Below are 23,368 nucleotides of genomic sequence, written 5' to 3' on the forward strand. Positions count from 1 at the left end.
GGAGATAAGAGATTGGGTCAAGTTAAGAACTAACAAACACATAAACAAGATGACTAGTGATTGTGATAAAGCTTTGAACAAGAGAGGCAGGACGGTGAACTAGAGAGGAGTTTAGTTGGTTACAAAAGGCTCAACGAACTAGGGTCAGAAAGATGAGAGTGAGACAGCATTTTGAAGAACCCAAGGAAGATTCCAGACAAGGGAAACAGGAAATGCAGAAACCCTGAGGTAGGAAAGTGTTTGAGTACATAAATATGGATATTACAAGGTAGACAGGGCAAGGCATAGTAACAAGGATAAAGGTTACTGAAATTCAGAAGAGGGAGAGATAAAGATTACATAAAAATACTTTTTTGATTATGCTATTTTAATTTTAAAATTATGCAAATTTAAGGAACTGTTTCTAATGTTAATTTTTTCAAGTGAAGCTGTGTTATTAAAATTTACCTTTTATTTTTTTAAGTTACTTTTTTTTTCAAGTATAACCAACATATAGTGTTATTTTAGTTTCAGGTGTACAATATAGTGATTCTATAATTCTATGCATCTCTCAGTGCTCATCAAGATAAGTTCACTCTTAAGTCCCCCCACCCACCTCCCCTCTGGCAACCATCAGTTTGTTCTCTGTATTTAAGAGTCTATATTTTGTTGGTCTCTTTTTTCTATGTTCATTTGGGTTTCATTTCTGAAATTCTGCATGTGAGTGAAATCATATGGTATTTGTTTTTCTCTATTTCACTTAGCATTATACCCTCTAGGTCCATCCATGTGGTTGCAAATGGCAAGATTTCATTCTTTTCTTTCTTTCTTTCTTTTTTTTTTTTTTTTAAGATTTTTATTTGTTTATTCATGAGAGACAGAGAGAGAGAGAGAGAGAGGCAGAGACACAGGCAGAAGGAGAAGCAGTCTCCATGCAGGGAACCTGATGTGCGACTCAATTCAGGAACTCCAGTATCAGGCCCTATGCTGAAGGCAGTGCTAAACCGCTGAGCCCCCCCCGGGGTTCCCAATTTCATTCTTTTCAAGGCTGCATAATACCCCATTCCACATCTTTATCCATTCATCTATCAATGGATTGGGTTGCTCCCATATCTTGGCTATTATAAATAATTCTGCAATCAACATTAGGGGGAATATATCTTTTTGAATTAGCGAATTCATTTTCTTTGGGTAAATACCACATTACAGAGTCTATCCTGCTTAAAGACAAGTGAGTAGTGGAATTGCTGGATTATAGGGTTAGTCTATCTTTAATTTTTTGACGAATGTCCATACTGTTTTCCACAGCGGTTACACCAGTTTGAATTCCGACCAACAGTGCACAAGGATTCCTTTTCCTCCCCATCCCTATAAACTCTTGTTATTTCTTGTGTTTTTGATTTTAGCCATTCTGACACATGTAAGATGTGTCTCATTGTGGTTTTGATTTGCATTTCCCTGATAATTAATGATGTTGGTCATCTTTTTAAAATTTTTTTTAATTGGAGTTCAATTTGGCTGTTGGTCATATTTTCATGTGTTTACCCACCATATATATGTCTTCTTTGAAAAGATGTCTATTTAGGTCCTTTGACCATTTTTAATTGGATTATTTGCTTTTTTGGTGTTGAGTTATATCAATTTTTAATATACTTTGGATATTAACTCCTTATCAAATATATCATTTGTAAATATCTTCTCCCATTCAATAGGTTACATTTTTGTTTTGTTGATGGTTTCCTTCACTGTGCAGATTTTTATTTTGGCGTGGTCCCAATAATTTAATTTTGCTTTTGTTTACCTTGCCTGAGGAGACATATCTAGAGAAATGTTTCTATGGCTGATGTCAAAGAAATTACTGCCTGTGTTTCCTTTCAGGAATTTTATGGTTCCAAATCTTACATTTATGTCTTAAATCCACTTTGAGTTTATTTCTGTGTATGGTATAAGAAAGTGGTTCAGGGGATTCCCTGGATGGCTCAGAGGTTAAGCGCCGCCTTCAGCCCAGGGCATGGTCCTGGAGTCTCAGGATCTAGTCCCACATCAGGCTCCCTTCATGGAGCCTGCTTCTCTCTCTGTCTCTCTGTGTCTCTCATGAATAAATAAATAAAAATATTAAAAAAAAAGAAAGTGGTTCAGTTTCATTCTTGTGCATTAGCTATCCAGTTTTCCCAACATCATTTGTTGAAAAGACTGTCTTTTTCCCATTGTATATTCTTGACTCGTTTGTCATAGATTAATTGACCATAAAAATGTGGGTTTGTTTCTGGACTCCCTATTCTGTTTTATTGGTTTATGTGCCTATTTTTGTGCCAGTACCATACTGTTTTGATCACTACAGCTTTATAGTAAAGTTTGAAATCTGGGATTGTGATACTTCCCACTTTGTTCTTTTTCAAAATTGCTTTGGCTAATTCTTTTTTTTGTTTGTCTGCTTTTTTTGTGTGTGATTCTATACAAATTTTAGGGTTGTTCTAGTTCTGTGACAAATGCTGTTGGTATTTTGATGGGGGTTGTATTAAGTTTGTAGACTACTTTGGCTAATATGGACATTTTAACAATATTGGTTCTTCGGATCCATGAGCATAGAATATCTTTGCATATTTGTGCCATTACCAAGATACCAAAATTAGCTAAGGGCATTATAGAAAAAGAAAACCACAGGCCAATATCTCTGATGAACACAGATGCAAAAATGCTTAGAAAAATGTTAGCAAACAGAATCCAAAATCATTCACCATGATCAAGTGATATTTATTCCAGGGATGCAAGGGTGGTTCAATATTCACAAATCCATCAACATGATGTTTCACATTAATAAGAGAAAGGATAAAAACCATACAATCATCTCAATAGATGCAGACAAAGCATTTGACAAAGTACAACATCCATTCATGATAAAAACTCTCAAAGTAAATTTAGAAAGAACATATTTCAACATAAGACAAACCATATATGATATATGATGGCTAACATCATACTCAATGGTGAAAAACTGAGAGCTTTTCCCCTAAAACCAAAAACAAGGATATCCACTCTCACCGCTTTTATTCAACGTAGTGCTGGAAGTCCTAGCCACAGCAATCAGACAAGAAAAAGAAATGAAAGCCATCCAAGTGGGCAAGGAAGAAGCAAAACTTTCATTATTTGCAGATGACATGATCTTATGTATAGAAAATCCTAAAGACTCCACCAAAACATTTACTTGAACTGACAAATGAATTCAGTAAAGGATACAGAATTAATATACAGAAATATGTGGCATTTCTTTTCACTTAATGAAACATCAGAAAGAGAAATTAAGAAAATAATCTTGGGATCCCTGGGTGGCGCAGCTGTTTAGCGCCTGCCTTTGGCCCGGGGCGCGATCCTGGAGACCCGGGATCAAATCCCACATCGGGCTCCCGGTGCATGGAGCCTGCTTCTCCCTCTGCCTGTGTCTCTGACTCTCTCTCTCTCTCTTTCACTGTGTGCCTATCATAAATAAATAAAAAAAATTAAAAAAAAAGAAAATAATCTCATTTACAATTGCAAGAAAAATAAAATACCTAGGAATAAATTTAACCAAGGAGGTGAAAGATCTGTTCTCTGAAAGCTATAAAACACTGATGTAAGGAACTTATTTCCTAGCTAGAAATGAGAAATATGGGGATCAGAGTGAGTTCCTAAAGGGATGATCCATATCCTAAGAGGCTGAGAAATTAGAAATACAGCTTTCTCTTACCTCTAGCTTCAGGGATGCAATGGTGGTTCCTTTGCCTACTGAGCCCATGCTCTGTAGGATTACTGCCTTATCCGGATTTTCCCAGAGAATAGGAGGTCCAGTGTGGAGGATGGGGCAGTGAGGAAGGTGCTGGCTGAAGTTTCAAACAAGTTTGGGAAATGGCTATCCCCCAAGCTACCTTAACTCCATTCCAAGCTATGCATGACCCTGCACTTTCACTTCTCCTAGGCTTTTCTATATAAATTCTTTGGATTCACCCTGCGGACCTCAAGGAATATGAAACTGATAAAGATGATGATCTCTTCCATCCTACAAACTGTCCACGAAGAGCTGCAGGAGAGGGAGGTGAAGTGGAAGAACTGGCAAAGGAGAAACATTTTTCCTTTAAGACACAGGATGACAAAAAAAAAAAAAAAAAAAAAAAGACACAGGATGACAAAGTAGTTAAAAGCTGAGACCTGGCAAGCTAGACAATCTGGGTTGGAATTCCAGCTCTGCCACTTTTAGTGTGCCCTTGGACAAGTTATTTATTATTATTATTTTATGTTTTGAATCATTTTAGGAAGTTGCAGTCATGATGCACATTTACCCCTAAATACTTTAGGGTATACTGCCTAAAAATAATGATATTCTCTTACATAATCAGAACACAGTGGTCAAAATTAGGACATGAAAAAAAAAATTAGGACATGAATATTGCTATTGTACTATTATCTAATTTATAGACCTAATCAGAAAATGGCCAAATGCCCTACCATTGTTTTTTTACAGCAAAAGAAAAACATTTTTTTCCCTCTGGTGTGGGATCTAATTTAGAATCAAATAATGCATTTAGTTATCATTTATCTTTAATATATTCTTTAAAGGTTTTATTTATTTATTCATGAGAGACACAGAGAGAGGCAGAGACACAGGCAGAGGGAGGAAAAGCAGGCTCCATGCAGGGACCCGGATGTAGGACTCAATACCGGAACTCCAGGATCACGACCTGAGCTGAAGGCAGACACTCAACAGCTGAGCCACCCAGGCTATCTTTAATATTTTTAATCTGGAACAGTTCCTCAGTTTTTATTTTTCATGATCATGACATTTAAAACTGTATGGACCATTTATTTTGTAGAATGTAGCTCATTTTTGGTTTGTCTCATATTTCCTCATGATTAGGCTTAGATGATGTATTTTTGGTGGGAATACCATGGAATCTGTGTTATAGGATGACTTTCAGGATTAAAAATGTAAAAGCTCCTAGAACAATGCCTGGCACACAAGCACTCTCTATGTGTTGCTTACTGATAGAATTGGTGCCCATGCTCTCAGGCATCACCTCTTCAATACCCCTTCCCTCCCAGATTCTCAGAGCATCCATCACCATCATGACTACCAAGCCCAAGATGCAAACAGAATCATTGAGGAGACAGACATGTATAGGAAGAAAATAGCTGACTACACAAAATAGCCTTACTAAAGGCAACATGAGTGGTCACAGACACATAAAGTGGCTGTGTGTGGTGGTAGGGACTTGGGCTAGTTGGATCTAGATTAGGAGAAGGAGGGAAGTGGGCATTCCCACATGACATGATATCCCAAGACAAGACTCAGGAGCAAGAACTTAATTAGACTGTTTCCAGTGAGAGCTATAGAATCCCCAAGCTTCCCTTGCTCTTGGCACCCACTCAGTCATCTGTCCCCATGACAGCATTTTTCACTTAGTTGTCCTTCCACTACGTCCCACAAGACACATGCAGGAACTCCTTCCTTTCTCTCTCCCCAACTCTAGACAGGACACCTTTCTACCTGCCCATTTTAGTCGGTTACTGCTGTTTCCTGTTCTCCTGGGTTAGAAATATTGGCATTGTCTTCTCTCTTCCATTTCCTCTGATCATCCATCCAGTTCTGTTGATAATATGCCTTGGATTTGCTCTTCCCTTCTGTTCCCTCCTCACAACCCTTCTCTGAATTACTAGTGCCTATAAGTATTCTTTATCCTGCAGTGTTCCATATGATAATCCTAAAATTTTGCAAATCTGTGACTCTAGGATAATTTGCTTTTCCCCCATGCATTAGGCACCAAAGAAACCTCTACTGAATTCATAGGTTAATTCATATACATATGAGGGCCCACAGTTCACAAACATTATGGGGGATGGTTCTCCTCTGGTCCATGATACTTAGAAGGGCTTTTCTGGGTGTTGTTAATTAGTATGAAAAATACAAGAATCAGACTCTTGAATTTTGACAAGCCCTGTGTGTCTTTATTGATCTATCTTTTAGAGGTTGTTTTTTTTTTTTAATCATAAATGTGCTCTTTAATCCCCATCCTCTAATTCCCCTATCCCCCTACCTACCTCCTCTCTGGTAGCCATCAATTTTTTTTCTCTATAATTAAGGGTCTGTTTCTTGTAATTTGCTTCTAGAATTACTTCTTGCAAGGATGGTTTGTTCTCCATCTGGATTTAAGTAGTTCAAGTCAGGGGAACCAAATTTTCCTTCCATTTCTTTTCTTTTTTCTCTCCCCTCCTCTCTCTAAATCCCTGGTTCTGGGAGAGCACAAAGAGTGCCTGTCTAACCCTTAGCTGTGGCAAGAGGTTGAAGCTATCCCCATTACAGGGCATTGCTGTGGCGCTCAGTATCGTGTCCATGAAACATCTGAAGATAGTCCTGGACCAACTGCAAGTATATAGTGCTGTCCTCACTGACAAGGACTCATCATTCATCCTCAAACTAATGAAGGTGATGGCATTCCTGGGAGCTCTGCCAGCCTCCCACACAAAACCTTCTGAGGCATCCCCATTTCCCTAGACTCCCCACTTCTCTGAGGCCTGTGACTCACCTATAGATGCTTCTATTACCCTCTGACCAACTGTGGGGAAATTGCATCCTCTTCTCCATTTTCCACACTCCCTTATGCCCAAGCTTCAGGCCCTTGTATCACCAGCTGTACCACCTTTCTCCCAGCTGTTCACCATTCCACAACCTTGTCTTCCCTTCTGTGCCATCTAGCCAATCCATTTCCCCATCAGGCAAGGAGGATAAGATGAAGAGAAGGCAAGTTTTCCATTCCTCCTACAGGAACATCAGCGAAGGGAATGGGGGCTGGTCTGTAACATCATCTACTTAAGCTACAGCAAGATTATTTTAGAGAGCAAGGGAGACATCTTCACACATTTAGATGGCATCCTGGCCATGGTCCTGCAACACTACCACAACTGCATTATGGAAAAGGTATTTCATGCTTTCTTTACTTCTCCAGTGTCCCATCCCTGCCTTCTTTACCCTTCCCCTCCAAGAAAATGATGCCTGGCCTTGAATGGAACTAGGGAGTGGAGCTATTACAATTACTTCAGGGGAGGTAAGAGGGAGCCCCTAAATATCTTTCCTGCCTTTGCCATTTGTCCAGAGCATGTGCCGTGAGGGTAGGATAAGAAGTCTTTCCCATTCCCTGTTCATTTATCATCAACTTGAGAGATAAGGAAGCTAGCTATATCTATCCTAATTTAAGAGTAAATATGAGATGGGAGCTCCAGAAACAGGTTATTAAGAGGGATGCCCCTTCCCCCATAAAGACACCACAGAGGGAAGATGCAGGATCTCAGCCTAGGGGAGGCTATAGATGCCTTAGCTTCTCATCTCCCAGATTTTTTGTGTAGGTAGTTTTCCCTTGCCCCAGGATCCTTCCTACCTTGGAAATCTCTGAGCATACTGGTTGGTTCAGGATAAGAACCTGAAACTGGAGTACCTGGATGCCCTGACCAAGCTAACAAACATCCTGAGCAGCCACCCCATGGCCTTTCAATTCAAGTTCCCTCAGAAACTAGAAATTGTAACCTTCATGATGGTAAGTACAACTTAGGAGGATGGAGGTGGAAATGCACAGAGGAGGGAGGATGGGTCTTCATGGAACTTCCATTGGCAATGCTCCTAGGCTTGGCCTGGAAAATAAAAGTCCAGATTTACCAGTGTCTTTTTCTACCTAATTTTCCCTTTCCCATCCTCAAAGTAGCTGTGAGTATTGTGGGGAAGGTATGGTGGGGAATAGGAGAGAAGTGCTGTCCCTCAGAGTCTTTGGAAGTCCCTGAAAATTCTAGGTTCCGGTTTCTTGTGAATACAACCTGGGTTGGGAGGAGGGGGAGGAAGGCAAGAAAAAACGTGTTCACCTGTTGGTCTCTGGGGTGGGGATTGGATGGGTGTGTTAACAGGAGTTAATCAGGGAGGAGCCGTTGAATTCCATCTCTAGCTCCATTAGGCTGAAGGCAATGAACATCATTATTGACTTCAGGTAACAATGTTAGCCACTCTGTCTTCCTCGCTCTGGCTAAATATCAGTTATTTATTCCCTGATCTGTCCCCACCTCTTATTTTCTGCTTCTGCTTCTAGTAAGTCCAGGTCGTAGTAGACATCTACTGGACAGTGTCTGCCCCTTTTTTTAGCCGAGGTTTTTTGGGTGGGATTTTTGGAGCACCTGGCAGAGACTGCTTCTCCCATCTGCACAGACATTTACTCTTGCTTCTGGTCCAGGCTTTCTTCTGCTTTCAGGGCTGTCCCTGACTAAACACTTCCATATCTATCACTGAGCATCTCCCCGTTCCCTCAAAATATTTGGGGAACCAAAAAGTGATATATCATCCCAAAATATCAGTACCCTTTTGTAGTAGTTCCTCTTTCCCTTTGTCCCTTTCTTTCCATCTTCCTGGTATTTTTATTTTTTAAATATTTAAGAAAGAGAGAGAGCACAAGCAGGGGGAGCAGCAGAGGGAGAGGGAGAAGCAAGCTCCCCATGGAGCAGGGAGCCCGATGTATGTATGGCCAATCTCAGGACCCTGGGATCATGACCTGAGCTGAAGGCAGATGCTTAACCAACTGAGCCATCCAGCTGCCCCTCCCTGGCATTTTAAAAGTTTTCTTACTGTTAACTCCTTTTCTTCTTTTGTTACTTTTTCTTCTGGTAATTTCTTATTATCACCTGTCCCTCTGTCTCCACCATCTCTCTCTGCCCTTCCTCAGCTGTTTTTCCTGGCCATTGATGTCTGGTTACATGTTTGCTACTTCTTCTTGGATCTTAGGAAGCTCCATCCCCTTATGGAGTTGGAAGAAAGAACAGAGCTACTCCGAACATGCTATAAGAGTGTGCTCTGCCTGCCATCCACAGAAGTTTTACAGAAGGAGGCATCCAGTTTGCAGGAGGCCCAGGCCACTGTGGTAATTAACTCTTTGATGTTTGTCTCATTTTATTCAGCTTTTATTTTTGAGAGGATGAGAAGTATAGGTTTGGTGGTTACATGTAAGGCTCTTCCACCTTATTTGCTAAAAACATAATCATTCAAAGAAGTTACTAGATTTTAAAGTCTGAACACTACTCACGAGATGTACTTCCTTCTTTAGAGTACTCACTGATTATGACTGTCACCACTTTACTATTCTGGCCCAGAGGTGGACACTCAATTCTTTCATTTTTAACTGTTGTACAATTGAGACCAGATTGGAAGGTTCAAACGTGATTTTCCTAAAGGTCCATGGGTAAATAAGTTCAGAGCATTCCAGGTGCAAGAAAGGTGAATCCACTTTCCAGAGGGCCTGCAGTGTTTCCTTGAGAGATGGAAGAGGAATTCACTTTTCTAATTTGCACTTGCATGTTTACTTCCTAGGAATTCTTTCATGTTCTCTGTTTACTCCTTTACCTTGATTGGTCTTGTTTTATTGATGCCACAACTCTTGATTTTTTTTTTGAGGATATTAATAAGAATATTTAAAAATAGAAGTTCATATTTACTGAATTAATTTAGTTTTCTTTAGGGTCAGTTGATCTGTTTAGTTATTCGGGCCTTTTCATCAGCTGTCTGGTGGTCCTTCTTTGTTAGTTCACATTTATTTATGTTATGAAGGTAGGACTGGTACATAAAAAGAAAGCTGAGGTGGATTTACTCTGCTTGTATTCCCATGAGGCCTTCCTCAGTATAGGCCTTCCTCAGTATAGGTATGGTTAAGGAAGGAAGGTATTATGACAGGATTTGCCCATGTTTGGGGCAAGCTGGGAACTACCAGTCCACTAGCACAAACTGCACATCAGGCAGACATTTGTGCTCTGCTGAAAACAACAGAGGAATATGTTCAAGTTAATAGTGGAGAAAATAGCACTTGAAATGTTAGGGGGAGACTTGCGGAGCAGAATTTCTCAAGGAAGCTTTCTAGGAGAGCTAGAGCACTGAGCTAAGTTTAGAAGCATAGATGTGGTTGACATCTCAGCAACTCTTTGAGTTCTCTCTTCTCCCCTCAGGATTTGTTCAGGGAGACCCTGCAATCTCTACTAAGGCTAATGGAGACACTTATTGTTGAGATGCCCTCTCGGATCCAGCACTGCTTAGAGGTCAGTGGGAAGGAGCCCCTGAAATTGGTGTATTGGTTTCCTAAGGCTGCCATAATAAAGTACCACAATTGAGTGGTTTCAAACAACAGAAATAATATTCTCATACGGTGGTAAAGTCTGTTAGTTCCAAATCAAGGTATCAGCAGGGTTGGTTCCTACTGGTGGCTCTGAAGAAGAATCTGTTCCATACATCTCTCTTAGCCTCTTCCTGGCAGCCCATGGTGTCCCTTGATTTATAGTATGTATGGTACCCATTCCATGTATGAGTGAGATCATATGGCATTTGTCTTTGACTTATTTTGCTTAGTATTATATGCTCTAGATCCATCCATGTTGTTATAATAGCAAGATTTCATTCTTTTTTTTTTTTTACAGGTGAATAATACTTCACTGTGTGCATGTGTGTATGCGTATATGTGTGTGTGTGTATCTCATATCTTCTTTATTCATTCATCTAACGGTAGACACTCATGCTGCTTCCTTAATTTGGCTATTGTAAATAATGCTGCAATAAATATATGGTGCATATAATCTTTCAAATTAGTGTTTTTGTATTTTGGGGGTAAATACCCAGTAGTGTGATTACTGGATCATAGGATAGTTCTATTTTTAATTTTCTGAGGAAACATCATACTGTTTTCCATAGTGGCTGCACCAGTTTGCATTCCCACCAACTGTACGCAAGAATTCCCTTTGCTCTACATCCTCACCAACACTTCTGTCCTGTATTTTTTATTTTAGTCATTCTGACAGGTGTGAGGTGATATCTCGTTGTAGTTTTAATTTGCATTTCTCTGATGACGAGTGATGTTGAGCATCTTTTCATGTGTCTTTTAGCCATCTGCATGATTTCAAATATGTCTTCTCATTTTTAATTGGATTAGTTGTTTGTGTGTGTGTGTGTGAAGTTGTAGAAGTTCTTTATAAATCTTGGATACTAACCTTTTATGGGATATATCATTTGCATATATCTTTTCTCATTCCACAAGTTGCCTTTTAGTTTTGTTAATTGTTTCTTTTGCTGTGCAGAAGCTTGGTTTTTGTTTTGCTTTGTTGATGTAATCCCAATAGTTTAATTCTGCTTTTGTTTCCCTTGCCTCAGAAGACATATCTAGAAAAATATTGGTACAGCTGATATCAGAGAGATTACTGCTTGTGGCTCTCTCTTAGGATTTTTATGGTTTCAGGTCTCACATTTAGGTCCTTAATCCATTTGAATTTATTTTTGTATATGGTGTAAGAAAGTGGTCCAGTTTCATTCTTTTGCATGTAGCTGTCAGTTTTCCCAACACCATTTGTAGAAAAGACTATCTTTTCCCCATTGCATATTCTTGCCTCCTTTGTCAAAGATTAATTGCTGTATAATTATGGGTTTATTTCTGGGTTTTCTATTCTGTTCTATTGATCTATATGGCTTTTTTGTGTGCCAGTACTATGTTGTTTTGATAACTACAGCTTTGCAGTATAATTCCAGCTTTGAAATCTGGAATTACAATACTTCAGTCTTTTTCTTTTTCAAGCTTGCTTTGGCTTCTTGGGGTCTTTTGTGGTATGGATTTGTATGGATACAAATTTTAGGATTCTTGTTTTAGTCCTGTGACAAATGCTGCTGACATTTTGATAGGGATTGCATTAAATCTTTAGATTACTTTGGGTAGTATGGACATTTTAACAATATTGGTTCTTCCGATCCATGAGCGTGGAATATTTTTCCATTTGTCTGTGTTATTCCAATTTCTTTCATCAGTGTTTTATAGTTTTCAGAGTTCAATTCTTTCACCTCTTTGGTTAAGTTTATTTCTAGGTATTTTATTATTTTTGGTGCAATTATAAATTAAACTGTTTTCTTAATTTCTCTTTCTTTTTTAAAAAAAGATTTTATTTATTTATTCTTGAAAGAGAGAGAGAGTCAGAGACACAGAGGGAGAAGGAGGCTCCATTCTGGGAACCTGATGTGGGACTTGATCCCAGGTATCCAGGATCATACCCTGGGCTGAAGGCGGCGCTAAACTGCTGAGCCACCCGGGCTGCCCATTAATTTCTCTTTCTGATGCTTTGTTATTAGTGTATAGAAATGCAACTGATTTCTGTACATTGATTTTTATATCCTGCAATCACACTGAATGCATTTATTAATTCTAGCAGTTTTCTTTTTTGGCAAAGTCTTTTGGGTTTTCTATATATGGTATCATGTCATCTGCAAATAGTGAAAGCTTTACTTCTTCCTTACTGACCTTTTATTCCTTTTTCTTGTCTGATAGCTGTGACTATGACTTCCAGTAATATGTTGAGTAAAAGTAGTGAGAGTGAACATAAGTATGTTCCTGAGCTTAAGGGAAAAGCTCTCATTATTTTTCACCATTGAGTATGATATTAGGTGTGGGTTTTTCATATATGGTCTTTATTATATTGACATACGTTCTCTCTAAATCTCCTTTGTGGAGGTTTTTTTTTTTTTTATGATGAATGGATGTTGAACTTTGTCAAATGCTTTGTCTGCATCTATTGAAATGATCATATGGTTTTTATCCTTTTTCTTATTGATGTGATGTATCATGTTGATTAATTTTCAAATATTGAACCACCCCTGTATCCCAGAAATAAATCCCATTTGATCATGGTGAATGATTTTTTAAATGTATTGTTTGATTCAGTTTGCTAATATATGTTGAAGATCTTTACATCTATGTTCAGAGATATTGGCCTGTAGTTCTCTCTCTCTCTCTCTCTCTCTCTCTCTCTCTCTCTGTAGTGTCCTTATCTGGTTTTGGTATCAGGGTAATGCTGGCTTCATGGAATCAGTTTGAAAGTTTTCCTCCCTCTTCTATTTTTTGGAATAGTTTCTTTAAATGTTTGGTAGAATTCACCTGTGAAGCCATCTGGTCCTGGACTTTCATTTCTTGGGAGTTTTTTTTTTTTTATTACTGGTTCAATATCATTCCTGGTAATTGGTCTGTTCAAATTTTTTATTTCTTCCTGATTCAGTTTTGGGAGGTTATATGGAATATAACTTCTAGGAATTTATCCATTTCTTCTAGGTTGTCCAATTTGTTAGCATATAATGTTTCATAGTATTTTTTATAATCCTTTGTATTTCTGTGGTGTTGGTTGTTATTTCTCCTCTTTCATTTCTGATTTTGTTTGAGTCCCCTTTCTTTAAAAACTTTTTTAACCAAAAAAAAAAAAAAAAAGTTTTTATTTTGATGAGTCTGGTTAAAAGTTTATCAGTTTTATTGATCTCGTCAAAAGCTAACCCCTAGTTTCATTGATCTGTTCTATTGTCTTTTGTTTCTATTTCATTTATTTCTGCTCTAATCTTTATCATTTCCTTCCCTATACTGGTTTGGGGTTTTGTTTGTTATTCTTTTTCTAGCTGGTTTAGGTCATTTATTTTAGATTTTTCTTGCTTCTTGAGGTAGGTCTGTATTGCTATAAATTTCCTTCTTAGAATAGCTTTTGCTGCATCTCAGAGATTCTGGACCATTGTGTTTTCATTTTCATTTCTGTTTTCTGATTTCTTCTTTGATTTCTTGGTTGACCCATTCATTGTTTAGTAGCATGTTATTTAACCACCATGTATTTGTGCTCTTTCCAGATTTTATCTTGAGGTTGATTTTGATTTCTAGTTTCATAGTATTGTGGTCAGAAAAGATGAATGGTATGACTGCAATCTTTTTTTAATTTGTTGAGACTTGTTTTGTGGCCTAATGTTATCTATTCTGGGGAAGGTTTCATGTACACTTGAAAAGAATGTGTATTCTGGTGTTTTAGGATAAAATGTTCTGAATATGTCTGTCAAACCCATCTGGTCCAATATGTCATTCAAAGCCACTGTTTCCTTGTTGATTTTGGGTTTGGGTGATGTGTTCATTGATGTAAGTGGGATGTTAAAGTCCCTTACTATTACTGTATTTCTAGTGATTACTTCCTCTATCTGTTTTACATATTTTGGTGCTCCCATGCCGGGTGCATAAATGTTACAATTGTTATATCCTCTTGTTGGATTGTCCTCTTTATGATTATGTAGTGTCCTTCCTTGGCCTCTTGTTACAGTCTTTGTTTTAAAGTCTATTTTGTGCAATATAAGTATTGCTACTCTGGCTTTCTTTTCACACCAATTTGCATGATAAATGTTTCTCCATTCTTTCACTTTCAATCTGTATGTGTCTTTAGGTCTGAAATGAGTCTCCTATAGGCAGCATATAGATGAATCTTGTTTGTTTGTTTTTTAAAATTTTATTCATTCATTCATTCATTCATTCATGAGAGGCAGAGACACAGGCAGAGGGAGAAGCAGGCTCCATGCAGGGAGCCCGATGCGGGACTCGATCCAGGGTCTCCAGGATCATGCCCTGGGCCAAAGGCGGCGCTAAACTGCTGAGCCACCCAGGTAGCGCGGGTCTTGTTTTTTAACCATTCCATCACCCTATGCTTTGATTGTAGAATTTAGTCCATTTACATTCAAAGGAATTATTGATCATTATGTACTTATTGTCATTTTGTTACTTGTTTTATGGTTGTTTTTGTGGTTCTTCTCTGTTCTTTTCTTCTTTTGCTTTCTTCTCACAATAAGTTGGCTTTTTTTCATGATATACTTGGATTTATTTTTCCTTATTTTTGCATATCTATTACTGGTTTTTGATTTGTGGTTACCATTAGGTTTGTATATAACATCTTCTGCATATAGCAGTCTATATTGAGGGTTGCAAAAGTTTGAACCCATTCTTTACTCCTCTCCTCCATCATATTTTAGGTATATGATGTCATACTTTATATTCTTTTATTTTGTGAGTCCCTTGACTGATTTTTACAGACATACTTTTTCCCCCTCAGATACATTTATTTTTACTGCTTTTGTGTTTCCTACTTTTCTTGCTCTTCTATGTGGTCTTTCCCTTTCTACTTAAAGACTCTCCTTTAACATTTCTTGTTGGGCTGGTTTAGGGATCATGAATTCATTTAACTTTTATTTGTCTATCTCTTTTTCTCTTTCTGAATGTTAGCCTTGCTGTATAGAGTATTCTTGGCTGCAGATTTTTTCCTTTCAGCATTTTGAATCTATCATACCACTCTCTTCTGGCCTGCAAAGTTTCTGCTAAAAAAATCTGCTGATAGCCTTATGATATTTCCCTTATATGTAATGTTTCTGTTGCTGTTTTAAAAATTCTCTCTTTATCACTACTTTTGCCATTTTAACTACTATGTATCTTGGTGCGGATGTCCTTGGGTTGATTTAATTGAGGGATCTCTGTGCCTCCTAAATCTGGATTTCTGTTTCCTTCCTCAGATTTGGTAAAATTTCAGCTATTATTTAGTTAAAGAAATGTTCTGCCTCTTTTTCTCTCTCTTCTCCTTCTGAGATCATTATAATGCACATGTTATTACACTGGATGTTATCACAGAGTTCCCTTAGTCTGTTTTCATTGTGTATAATTTTTTTTCTTTCACCAGCTTATAATGCTTACTTTTCATTACTCTGTCCTCCAGGTCACTGATTCGTTCTTCTGTTTCCTCTACCTGCTATTTATTCCATCTAGTGTATTTTTTTATTTCATCTATTGTGTTTTCATCTCTAAATAATTATTTTTTGTTAAGGGTCTCACTGATAATCTCCACTCTTTTCTCAAGTCTAGTGAGTATCTTTATGAACATTACTTGAAATTCTCTATCAGGCATATTACTTATCTCCATTTCACTTGGATCTCTTGCTGTGATTATTTCCTGCTCTTTCATTTGGGACATATCTGTCTCCTCATTTTGTATAACTTGCTATGTCTGTTTCTGTGTGTTAGGAAAGTCAACTATGTCCTCTGCTCTTGAATATAATGGCCTTATGAAGAAGAGGTCCTATAGTGCCCTGCAGTGCAGCATCACCTATTCACCAGAACCTGGTGCTTCAGAGGCATCTTCTGTGTGTAATGTGTGCACCCTGCTGTTCTGGCTAAGTTGCTTTTGCCTTCAATCCAGTCCTCTGTAATGGCAGATGGGCATTTGCCTGTTGTGGGCAGGGTTTAGTCCCTGTGTGGTTAATACACCAGTCTGAGGCCACCTGGGGCTTGGTTGAATCAAACCAAGCATTTGCACTTGTTTATTGGGCTGTCTTTTTAAGAGCACCCTCTCAGCTCTACCAAAGCCAAGCCTACTAATGTTTAAATTCCAGGTTTTAAGTCCACTGATTGTAAGAACTGAGGAAATGTGGCCCCTCTGGTTTTCAAAGCCAAATGTTACAGGGATTTGTCCTCCCCGTGTGGGCTCCCTAATGTGATAGTCTGTTTCTCTCCCCTCTCTGTGCCCATGAATCCCTCCTTCCCAAGGACAGTCCCCCAGGTCATTTAGTTCCTACTTCTTTCCCCTTCCTACTCTCTTTGATGTGGCCTCTTCTCTACATCTAGTTGTGGAGTTTGTTCTGCCAGGCTTTCAGTCATTTTCTGGGTTATTTACACTGATGTGAGTGTTATCTAGATGTATCTGTGAGATGAGGTGAGCCATATTCCCAGCAGTCCTCTAAAATACATTCTAGGAAGAAGCATATCTTCTTCTAAGCACATTCCTTTAGCTGCCTCTTATACATTTTAGGATGTTGTAGTTTCAGTATTATTCAGTTCAGAATATTTGGTAATTTTTCTTGTGACTTCCTCTTTGGCCAATGGATTATTTACAAGTGTGTTGTTTAATTTCCAGATGTTAAAAAAAATAATTTCCAGATGTTTGGAAAATTTTCTATTCTCTTATAGTCATTGATTTCTGGTTGAATTCCTTGATGGTCAAAGAACATACTTTTTTATGATTTCAGGTTTTTTTTAGATAGGAAACTTTTTTTTCCCCTAGAAACATCTTGCTTATTTATTACCTAACTAATACCACAAGAACCAGTAATTTGAGTTGACATATTGTGAAGTACAGATCAGGCCCCAGAGCTCAATCATATGCACTGTTAAACCTTGCTAATTATACATTTATGTAATAAGGTCATTCATGCAAGATGTATTCTTTAGAATGTATTCTGTTGGAGCTCTGGAGAAGTATATTATGGAAACACCTGTTAGGAGCCATAAAATTGCTTAAGAATACCTGGCATTCACTTAGCTTCTTCCATTTTGGTATTGTTAGTGCATTACACATAAATCAAAATAGGTCTACTTCATTTTAGTGTAAATTCCCCTCTCCATTCCACCACATAGAGTTTTTGTTTGCAATCCTGCAGCATAGCTATAGACTAATTTCATAGTATTTAGCAATTCAAAGATATTAAGAAATATCAATTTGTTTAATAAGTTTGAAAGGCGAAGTATTCTTTTTATTATATCCCACAGTGTCTGTCTCCTTTGAAATTTCCAAATGGTGCTCCTCTGATTAGAACATAGTATTTCTGGGAGGCTGATATCAGGGTTTTTTTTTTTGAAGTTTTTATTTAAATTCCAGTTAGTTAACATACAGTGTAGTATCAGTTTCAGGTGTACAATGTAGTGATTCAACACTTTCATGTGACACCCACTGCTCATCACAGCAAGTGCATTCCTAAATCCTCATCACCTATTTTACTCATTCCCTTCCTTCCTCCCCTCCAGTAGTCATCAGTGTGTTTCTTGGTTTGTCTCCCTCTCTCTTTTCCCCTCTTTGTCATTGGTTTTGTTTTATAAATTCCACATAAAAAAATTAAATTTTAAAAATTCCACATATGAGTGAAATTATATGGTATTTGTCTTTTTTGACTGACTTATTTCACTTAGCCTAATACTCCCTAGCTCCATTCATGTTGTTGCAAATGGAAAGATTTCATTTATAATAGAAAGAATAAAAAGGATATGATCATCTCAATAGACACATAAAAAGCATATGACAAAGTACAACATCCATTCATGTTAAAAACTCTCAACATAGTAGGATTAGAGAGAACATATCTCACCATAAAATAGGCCATATATGAAAACCCACAGCTAAAATACTCAATGGTGAAAAACTGAGAGCTTTTTCCCTAAGGGCAGGAACAAGACAAGGATATCCATTCTCACTACATTTATTCAACATAGTATTGGAAGTCCTAGCTATAGCAATCAGAAAGGAAAAAATAATAATAAAAGGCATCCAAACTGGTAAGAAAGAAGTAAAGCTTTTACTATTTGCAGATGACATGATATTATAAATAGAAAACTCTAAAGATCCTACCAACAAACCCCTACTAGAATGAATGAATGAATGAATGAATGAATGAATTCAGTAAAGTACAGGATGCAAAATTAATAAGCAGAAATCTGTTGCATTTTTATAGACTAATAATGAAGTAGGAGAAAGAGAAATTAAGGAAACAATCTCATTTACAATTGTAGCAAAAATAATAAAATACCTAGGAATCAACTTAATCAAGGAAGTAAAAACTATAAAACATTGATGAAAGAAAGTAATTTCATTTCTTGATGTCATTAAACATTCCAACACTCCAACTGATTGGTTTGTCTCTTAATTCTCTTGATCTATAGATTGCCTTTCCAACAGTTTTTTTCCTTGAAATGTATTTGATGATGAAATTTAGTTATTTGTTCTTTAAATTTTCCACATTCTGGATTGTGCTGATTACATACTTTTGGGGCTACTCAACAAATTCCTCTGTCCAAATCTTTTCTATAAATTGCTAGATCTAGAATCTGTTAGATTTTAATTCTAAGTATTAGACCTAGATCATGAATCCAATCAATTTTTGGCAAGATTACTTCACAAGCAGCCATGTCTTCTTCCACCAAGAGACACACGATGTCTGGTTGTCTCCTTGTGGTGTTCAGAGCTCTTGATGATCACTGCTTAGATTCATTAATGCATTAGTAGCTGAAAACTAATGATATTCTTTTTTAAAAAGACCTTGTTATTGCGATATGACTTGCTAAACTAAAGTATACAAATCTTAGGTGTATACTTAGACACATTTTTACATATGTGTACATCTACATAAATACCATTAAATCAGGATATACAACATTTTCAATACTCCAAAAGTTCCTCTTTCACTGAATAACCACTGATAACCAGTATTCTGACTTCTATCACCATGGATTAGTTTAGCTTGTTCTTAAACTTCACATACATGAAATTTTATAGTATGTACTTTTCTGTGTCTGTATTATTTCACTTCAATATTTTATCTGTGAGATTCACCCATGTAGTTACATGAAGCATCAGATCATTTTTATTGCTATATAGTATTCCATTGAATGAATATACCTCTACTTATTTTTGCAAAATTGTGACACTGTAATTCTGTCATTCCTTATTCATTTTTACCTGGAATTCTTCTATAAAGAGAAGTTTCCTTTATAAGCTATTTGGTTACTTTGAAGTATAACTCACATAAGGACAAACTAAATGCTGGATCATCTCCTTTTATCATTTGTCAAAGTAATGAAGTATTTCCCAGGATTCTTCAAAGATGACTAGTGAGGGGCACCTGGGTGGCTCAGTCAGTTAAGTGTCTGCCTTTGGCTCAGGTCATGATCCCAGGGTCCTGGGATTGAGCCCCACATCAGGCTTCTCCCTCTTCCTCTGCTGCTCCCCCTGCCTGTGCTTTCTCTCTCTCTCACTGTCAAATAAATAAATAAAATCTGGGGGGAAAAAGATAACTAGTGAGGATTATTTCTCTAGTATCATTTGAATTTAACATGAGTTTTGAAATGCTTTGTAGGTTTTTTTTCAATTACAACTATTATTCTTATTGATGCTTAAATTGTCTCATCTTTGGTCAATGGGAGCCTCTTCAGGTTGGCTCCTGAATCCCTCTAACATGACTCCCATAGTCTTCCATAGCTTCCTTGCTCTCCAGTACAATACTGTGTATATTTCTTGTCTTAGTCCTGAACAAACTGTCCAAGGAGCAATGATTCCTCTTAGTGAAAAATGGTCTTTAGAGACCATAGTCTTGGCACTGGGAGATATCATTAGAGTCTGGCTGCAAGGAAGACTTGCAGACCTCCCACTAGAAAACCTCATATCTTCAGGAAGAATGTGTTTTCTTATCGATGCAGCATTAGTATCCTTTTCCATGGGTTGTAGATTTTTTTATCTGCTGCTCTTCTTTGTTTCCAATTACAAATTGCTGTTTAGTCCCATCATTGTCAGATTGATTACTGTAGATTGATATATAGCAATGCATCTTTGGATCAGTGGTATTTAGGGCCCATAATTTACCAATGTTGAGACCCTTACACATTGCATTTCAAATAGGAATTATCCATAATTATATTTCTCAAGCATATTTGTATATAATTGAGCCAGGAATCTGTGAATACAGTGATTCTTTTTTGTTATCACCAAGTTCTCTTTCTATTGAAGCATGGGAAAACATTAGTAGGGGAACACTGAGGTGGGTTGACCCTTTGAAATGAATTATAGTCAATATAATTTGAGAGCCACTGCTTTAATTTGAAAGAAGGAGGTACTAATTGAGGATGTTTCTAGCACCTAGATAAGGCAAAATTGGAGGCTGGGGGAATGAAGGCTTCTGATGTCAGAGCCATATATAACCTGTCTGTAGACAAAAGAAGTCCTATCCTCAGAAGTTTTGTCTTGATCCTTTGCAGAAGTCAGGTTTGGGTTACATGTCTATCCTCCGGAATACTTCTGAGCAGACCCCTTACCTCATTCTGTTCTTCCTTTAGCTTCTGGACACATGGCTGAATTCCCAGAAGGACAATGAGAGGGAACGGGCCATGTGGTGTGCTGCCCGTATTCTTGGCTTCACTGCAAAAATGAACAACTTTGGAGTGAGTAGGAGCCTGCCCTGGAGCCTGGGCCCTCATCCCTACCCTTACCCCAAACTTCACATATTACCTAGCCTCAATTACTCATCCTTCTCCTCTATTTCCTCACTCCATCCTCTATTTTTCTCTTGTGAATCCCATATTCTCTCTTTTCTCCCTTGGTCTTTTTCCCTACTCACCAATTCAATTCCATTTCGCTTGGTTCAGTTGGATTCCACCCATCTCATCAAGCAGTTACTGAACACTCACTTTGCGTCAGGCACCATGGTAGGTGTTACAGTGGATATATGACCAAGGCAGTTTCCCGTCTTCATGGATCTTTACAGTCCACTGGGGAGAGAGGCATGCATAGAACAAACATAAGTAGAAGGTGATAATGAATGTACAAGCCAAATGTAGTAGGAATAAAAGATCAAAACAGAAATGAAGTACAAGTAGAGAGGAAGCTTCATAGAGGAGGGGACATTTGAGCTAGGCTTGAAGAATGAGTGCAGTGCCGAGAGGTAAACAAGAGGGACAGTGTAAAGTCATTCCAAAACTATGATTCCACAAGTTTTTTAATAGCTACAACTCACCTGTCTAATTCCATTCCCATTAACCTCACCTAGTCTCACCTCTCATATCTATCATGCATCCCCTCCTCCTCTCTTCTTGTTTTATCTCAGCCTAAGGGAGTGGCTGGGATAACTTGTGACTTCCAGCTGTCCTCCCCAGATGGATATCGAGTTCAGTCGGTTGGGGCGTTTAGTAAGGCTGTTGGCTCTACGCTGCCAGGACCCAGTGGACAACATTTGCTTCCTGTCTGCGCAGGCTGTCTACAGCCTCTACTGTATCCTCCTGCTGCAAAAACGTAGGGAGAATCTCTTATTTTCACTTCTGCTCCAGCCTCCCACCTAGGTTTGGTCATTCCCTCATACGCTGTCCTGGAAGAGTGAGAGCTAAGAAGTTATCTAAGTACCTAACTTCCAATGAGGAACCTGCCCCTAACCTCTGCGTATGTTCCTGGGACAAAACAGCTACTCTGAAAACAGTTCTTTTAAATTAGTTTCTCCTCCTCTGGCTGAGCCCTATAGTCTGATCTCACTCTGTCTCTGCTCTAAGGCAGGCAACGTGGGGGTTCCTTTGGCATTAGCTCTCACCATTCCTTATCTTACTCCCCATTTTTCTACTCGCTTCCCCATGGGATATACATCTCCCCAAGCTGACTTAGTTCAGTGGGTGGTTTGGGTTGGGCATATGGGAAAGTGGGCAACCTAAGACCTCTTCTGAGTGTCTGAGGGGTGGCGTCGGATGTTTTTGTTTCAGAGATGGGAAGGAAAAAACAGGGCTTATGGGAAGAAGAAGGCAAGAATGAAGTCTATAGCGCCAACGTGTTCTATAACAACACCTTTGAGATTGCCAAGGTGAGAGGGCAGGGCCAGAGACAAAGTGGGAAGAGACTAGGCCTCCTTGTGTAGATTCAGCCCATGCTTCAAAGATATGTTACTAAGGATCTTGGTCTCAGCCCTTCTGTCCCAGCACTCTGCCTCTGCAGCCTCTGACCTGCGAGCCCCTCAGTGCATCTGAGGTCAGTATTTTCTCCCTCCCAACCCCAAAGATTCTGTTCCCAGTGAAAGGGTCCTTTTGGAGCTAGGCAGACAGCACAGGCCTAAGACCAAAGGACATCACATTCCCAAGAGAGGCTCTCTCCACATACCCTAACCAGGAAGGATGGCACAGGCTATCTCAAGCAGAAGCCCCCATGTGCAGGCAGCTTGACACCACACTATTGTAGGCATTTGCAGAGTACTTCACCAAGATGCAGCTCACCACCCTGGTGCTGACAGCCATGGAGGGCCTGACTGACAGCAGGGCCAAGGTGTCTCTGGCAGCAGCCCAGCTGATGAGTGCTGTCATGAAAGAGCGGGGCCGAGACATGATAAAGGTAATGTGGTGCTGTAGTGGGAGCTCTGCCCTGCACACCAGGAGCCTGGGCTCTCTCCTGGCTCTATTCACAACCAGCTGAAGAGTGTTGGGAAGTCCCTCTCCTATGAAGGCTTTCATTCACTCATTTCTAAAACGCAGGCTTGGGCTAGATTTTCTCTGTGATCCCAATGATCTCTGACACTTGTAATCAATCCTAAGCTCAGAACAGCAGTGCCTTCTATGGGGGGAGGGGGGCTGGTTCCTCAGTTAACAACCACCACAAGCAGAAGTGTAAGCAGCTGTGGGACCTCATAGCCAAAGCCCAAGGAAGCATTGTAGGGGGGGCTTCAACCTGATTCCCGGGGGGTGTCAAGGGACTTAGATTTCTGTGAAGGGTAAGGCTATGGATTGCAAGCCAGCAACCTCATGAAATGACTAACCTCTGAGTAAATTTTCTTTCAAGATAGATGTTATCCACATTTCCCACTTCACTGAAAAATTCTTTTAAATGAGGCCACATAGGGTAATTCTTTGGGGTGGCCACCACCCTTTTTATGTGTTGCATGGGTTCTCCAGACCTTCCTCTCTCTGAATCCCCTGATGCCCATTGCCTTCACTCATTTATGTGACTTGCCTGGTTTAGATACCAGAAA

At 38.8% G+C, this 23,368-nt stretch overlaps 1 protein-coding gene and 1 long non-coding RNA gene across 21 annotated transcripts in view; one reads left to right on the forward strand and one right to left on the reverse strand.

The window, feature by feature from the left end:
- Window positions 1-23,368, forward strand: part of LOC144297415 (maestro heat-like repeat-containing protein family member 1) — a 72,131-nt gene that overhangs the window by 27,595 nt on the left and 21,168 nt on the right. For 16 of the 18 annotated variants that reach the window (XR_013364446.1, XM_077871471.1, XM_077871476.1 and 13 more), the window contains 11 exons: window positions 3,932-4,048; window positions 6,311-6,433; window positions 6,773-6,925; window positions 7,416-7,538; window positions 7,900-7,979; window positions 8,765-8,900; window positions 9,976-10,065; window positions 20,709-20,813; window positions 21,525-21,660; window positions 22,116-22,213; window positions 22,585-22,734. Coding sequence is in view for 17 of the 18 variants with exons in the window: in XM_077871471.1 (XP_077727597.1) it covers window positions 3,932-4,048; window positions 6,311-6,433; window positions 6,773-6,925; window positions 7,416-7,538; window positions 7,900-7,979; window positions 8,765-8,900; window positions 9,976-10,065; window positions 20,709-20,813; window positions 21,525-21,660; window positions 22,116-22,213; window positions 22,585-22,734 (1,311 nt within the window). In the remaining variant the exon portion in view is untranslated. The remainder of the gene's footprint in view (window positions 1-3,931; window positions 4,049-6,310; window positions 6,434-6,772; window positions 6,926-7,415; window positions 7,539-7,899; window positions 7,980-8,764; window positions 8,901-9,975; window positions 10,066-20,708; window positions 20,814-21,524; window positions 21,661-22,115; window positions 22,214-22,584; window positions 22,735-23,368) is intronic. The other 2 variants (XM_077871472.1, XM_077871473.1) reach the window with 2 other exon arrangements.
- LOC144297430 (uncharacterized) overlaps window positions 2,713-23,368 on the reverse strand; it is a 51,135-nt gene continuing 30,479 nt past the window's right edge. The window contains exons 2-5 of one of the 3 annotated variants that reach the window (XR_013364458.1): window positions 20,990-21,140; window positions 20,688-20,790; window positions 7,529-7,632; window positions 2,713-3,453 (exon numbers count right to left, since the gene is read on the reverse strand). This is a non-coding gene — a long non-coding RNA (uncharacterized LOC144297430). Of the gene's footprint in view, window positions 3,454-7,528; window positions 7,633-17,448; window positions 20,791-20,989; window positions 21,141-23,368 lie in introns of those variants that run through there. The other 2 variants (XR_013364457.1, XR_013364456.1) reach the window with 2 other exon arrangements.

Source organism: Canis aureus, chromosome 25 (genome assembly GCF_053574225.1).
Source record: "Canis aureus isolate CA01 chromosome 25, VMU_Caureus_v.1.0, whole genome shotgun sequence".
Classification (NCBI taxonomy): domain Eukaryota; kingdom Metazoa; phylum Chordata; class Mammalia; order Carnivora; family Canidae; genus Canis; species Canis aureus.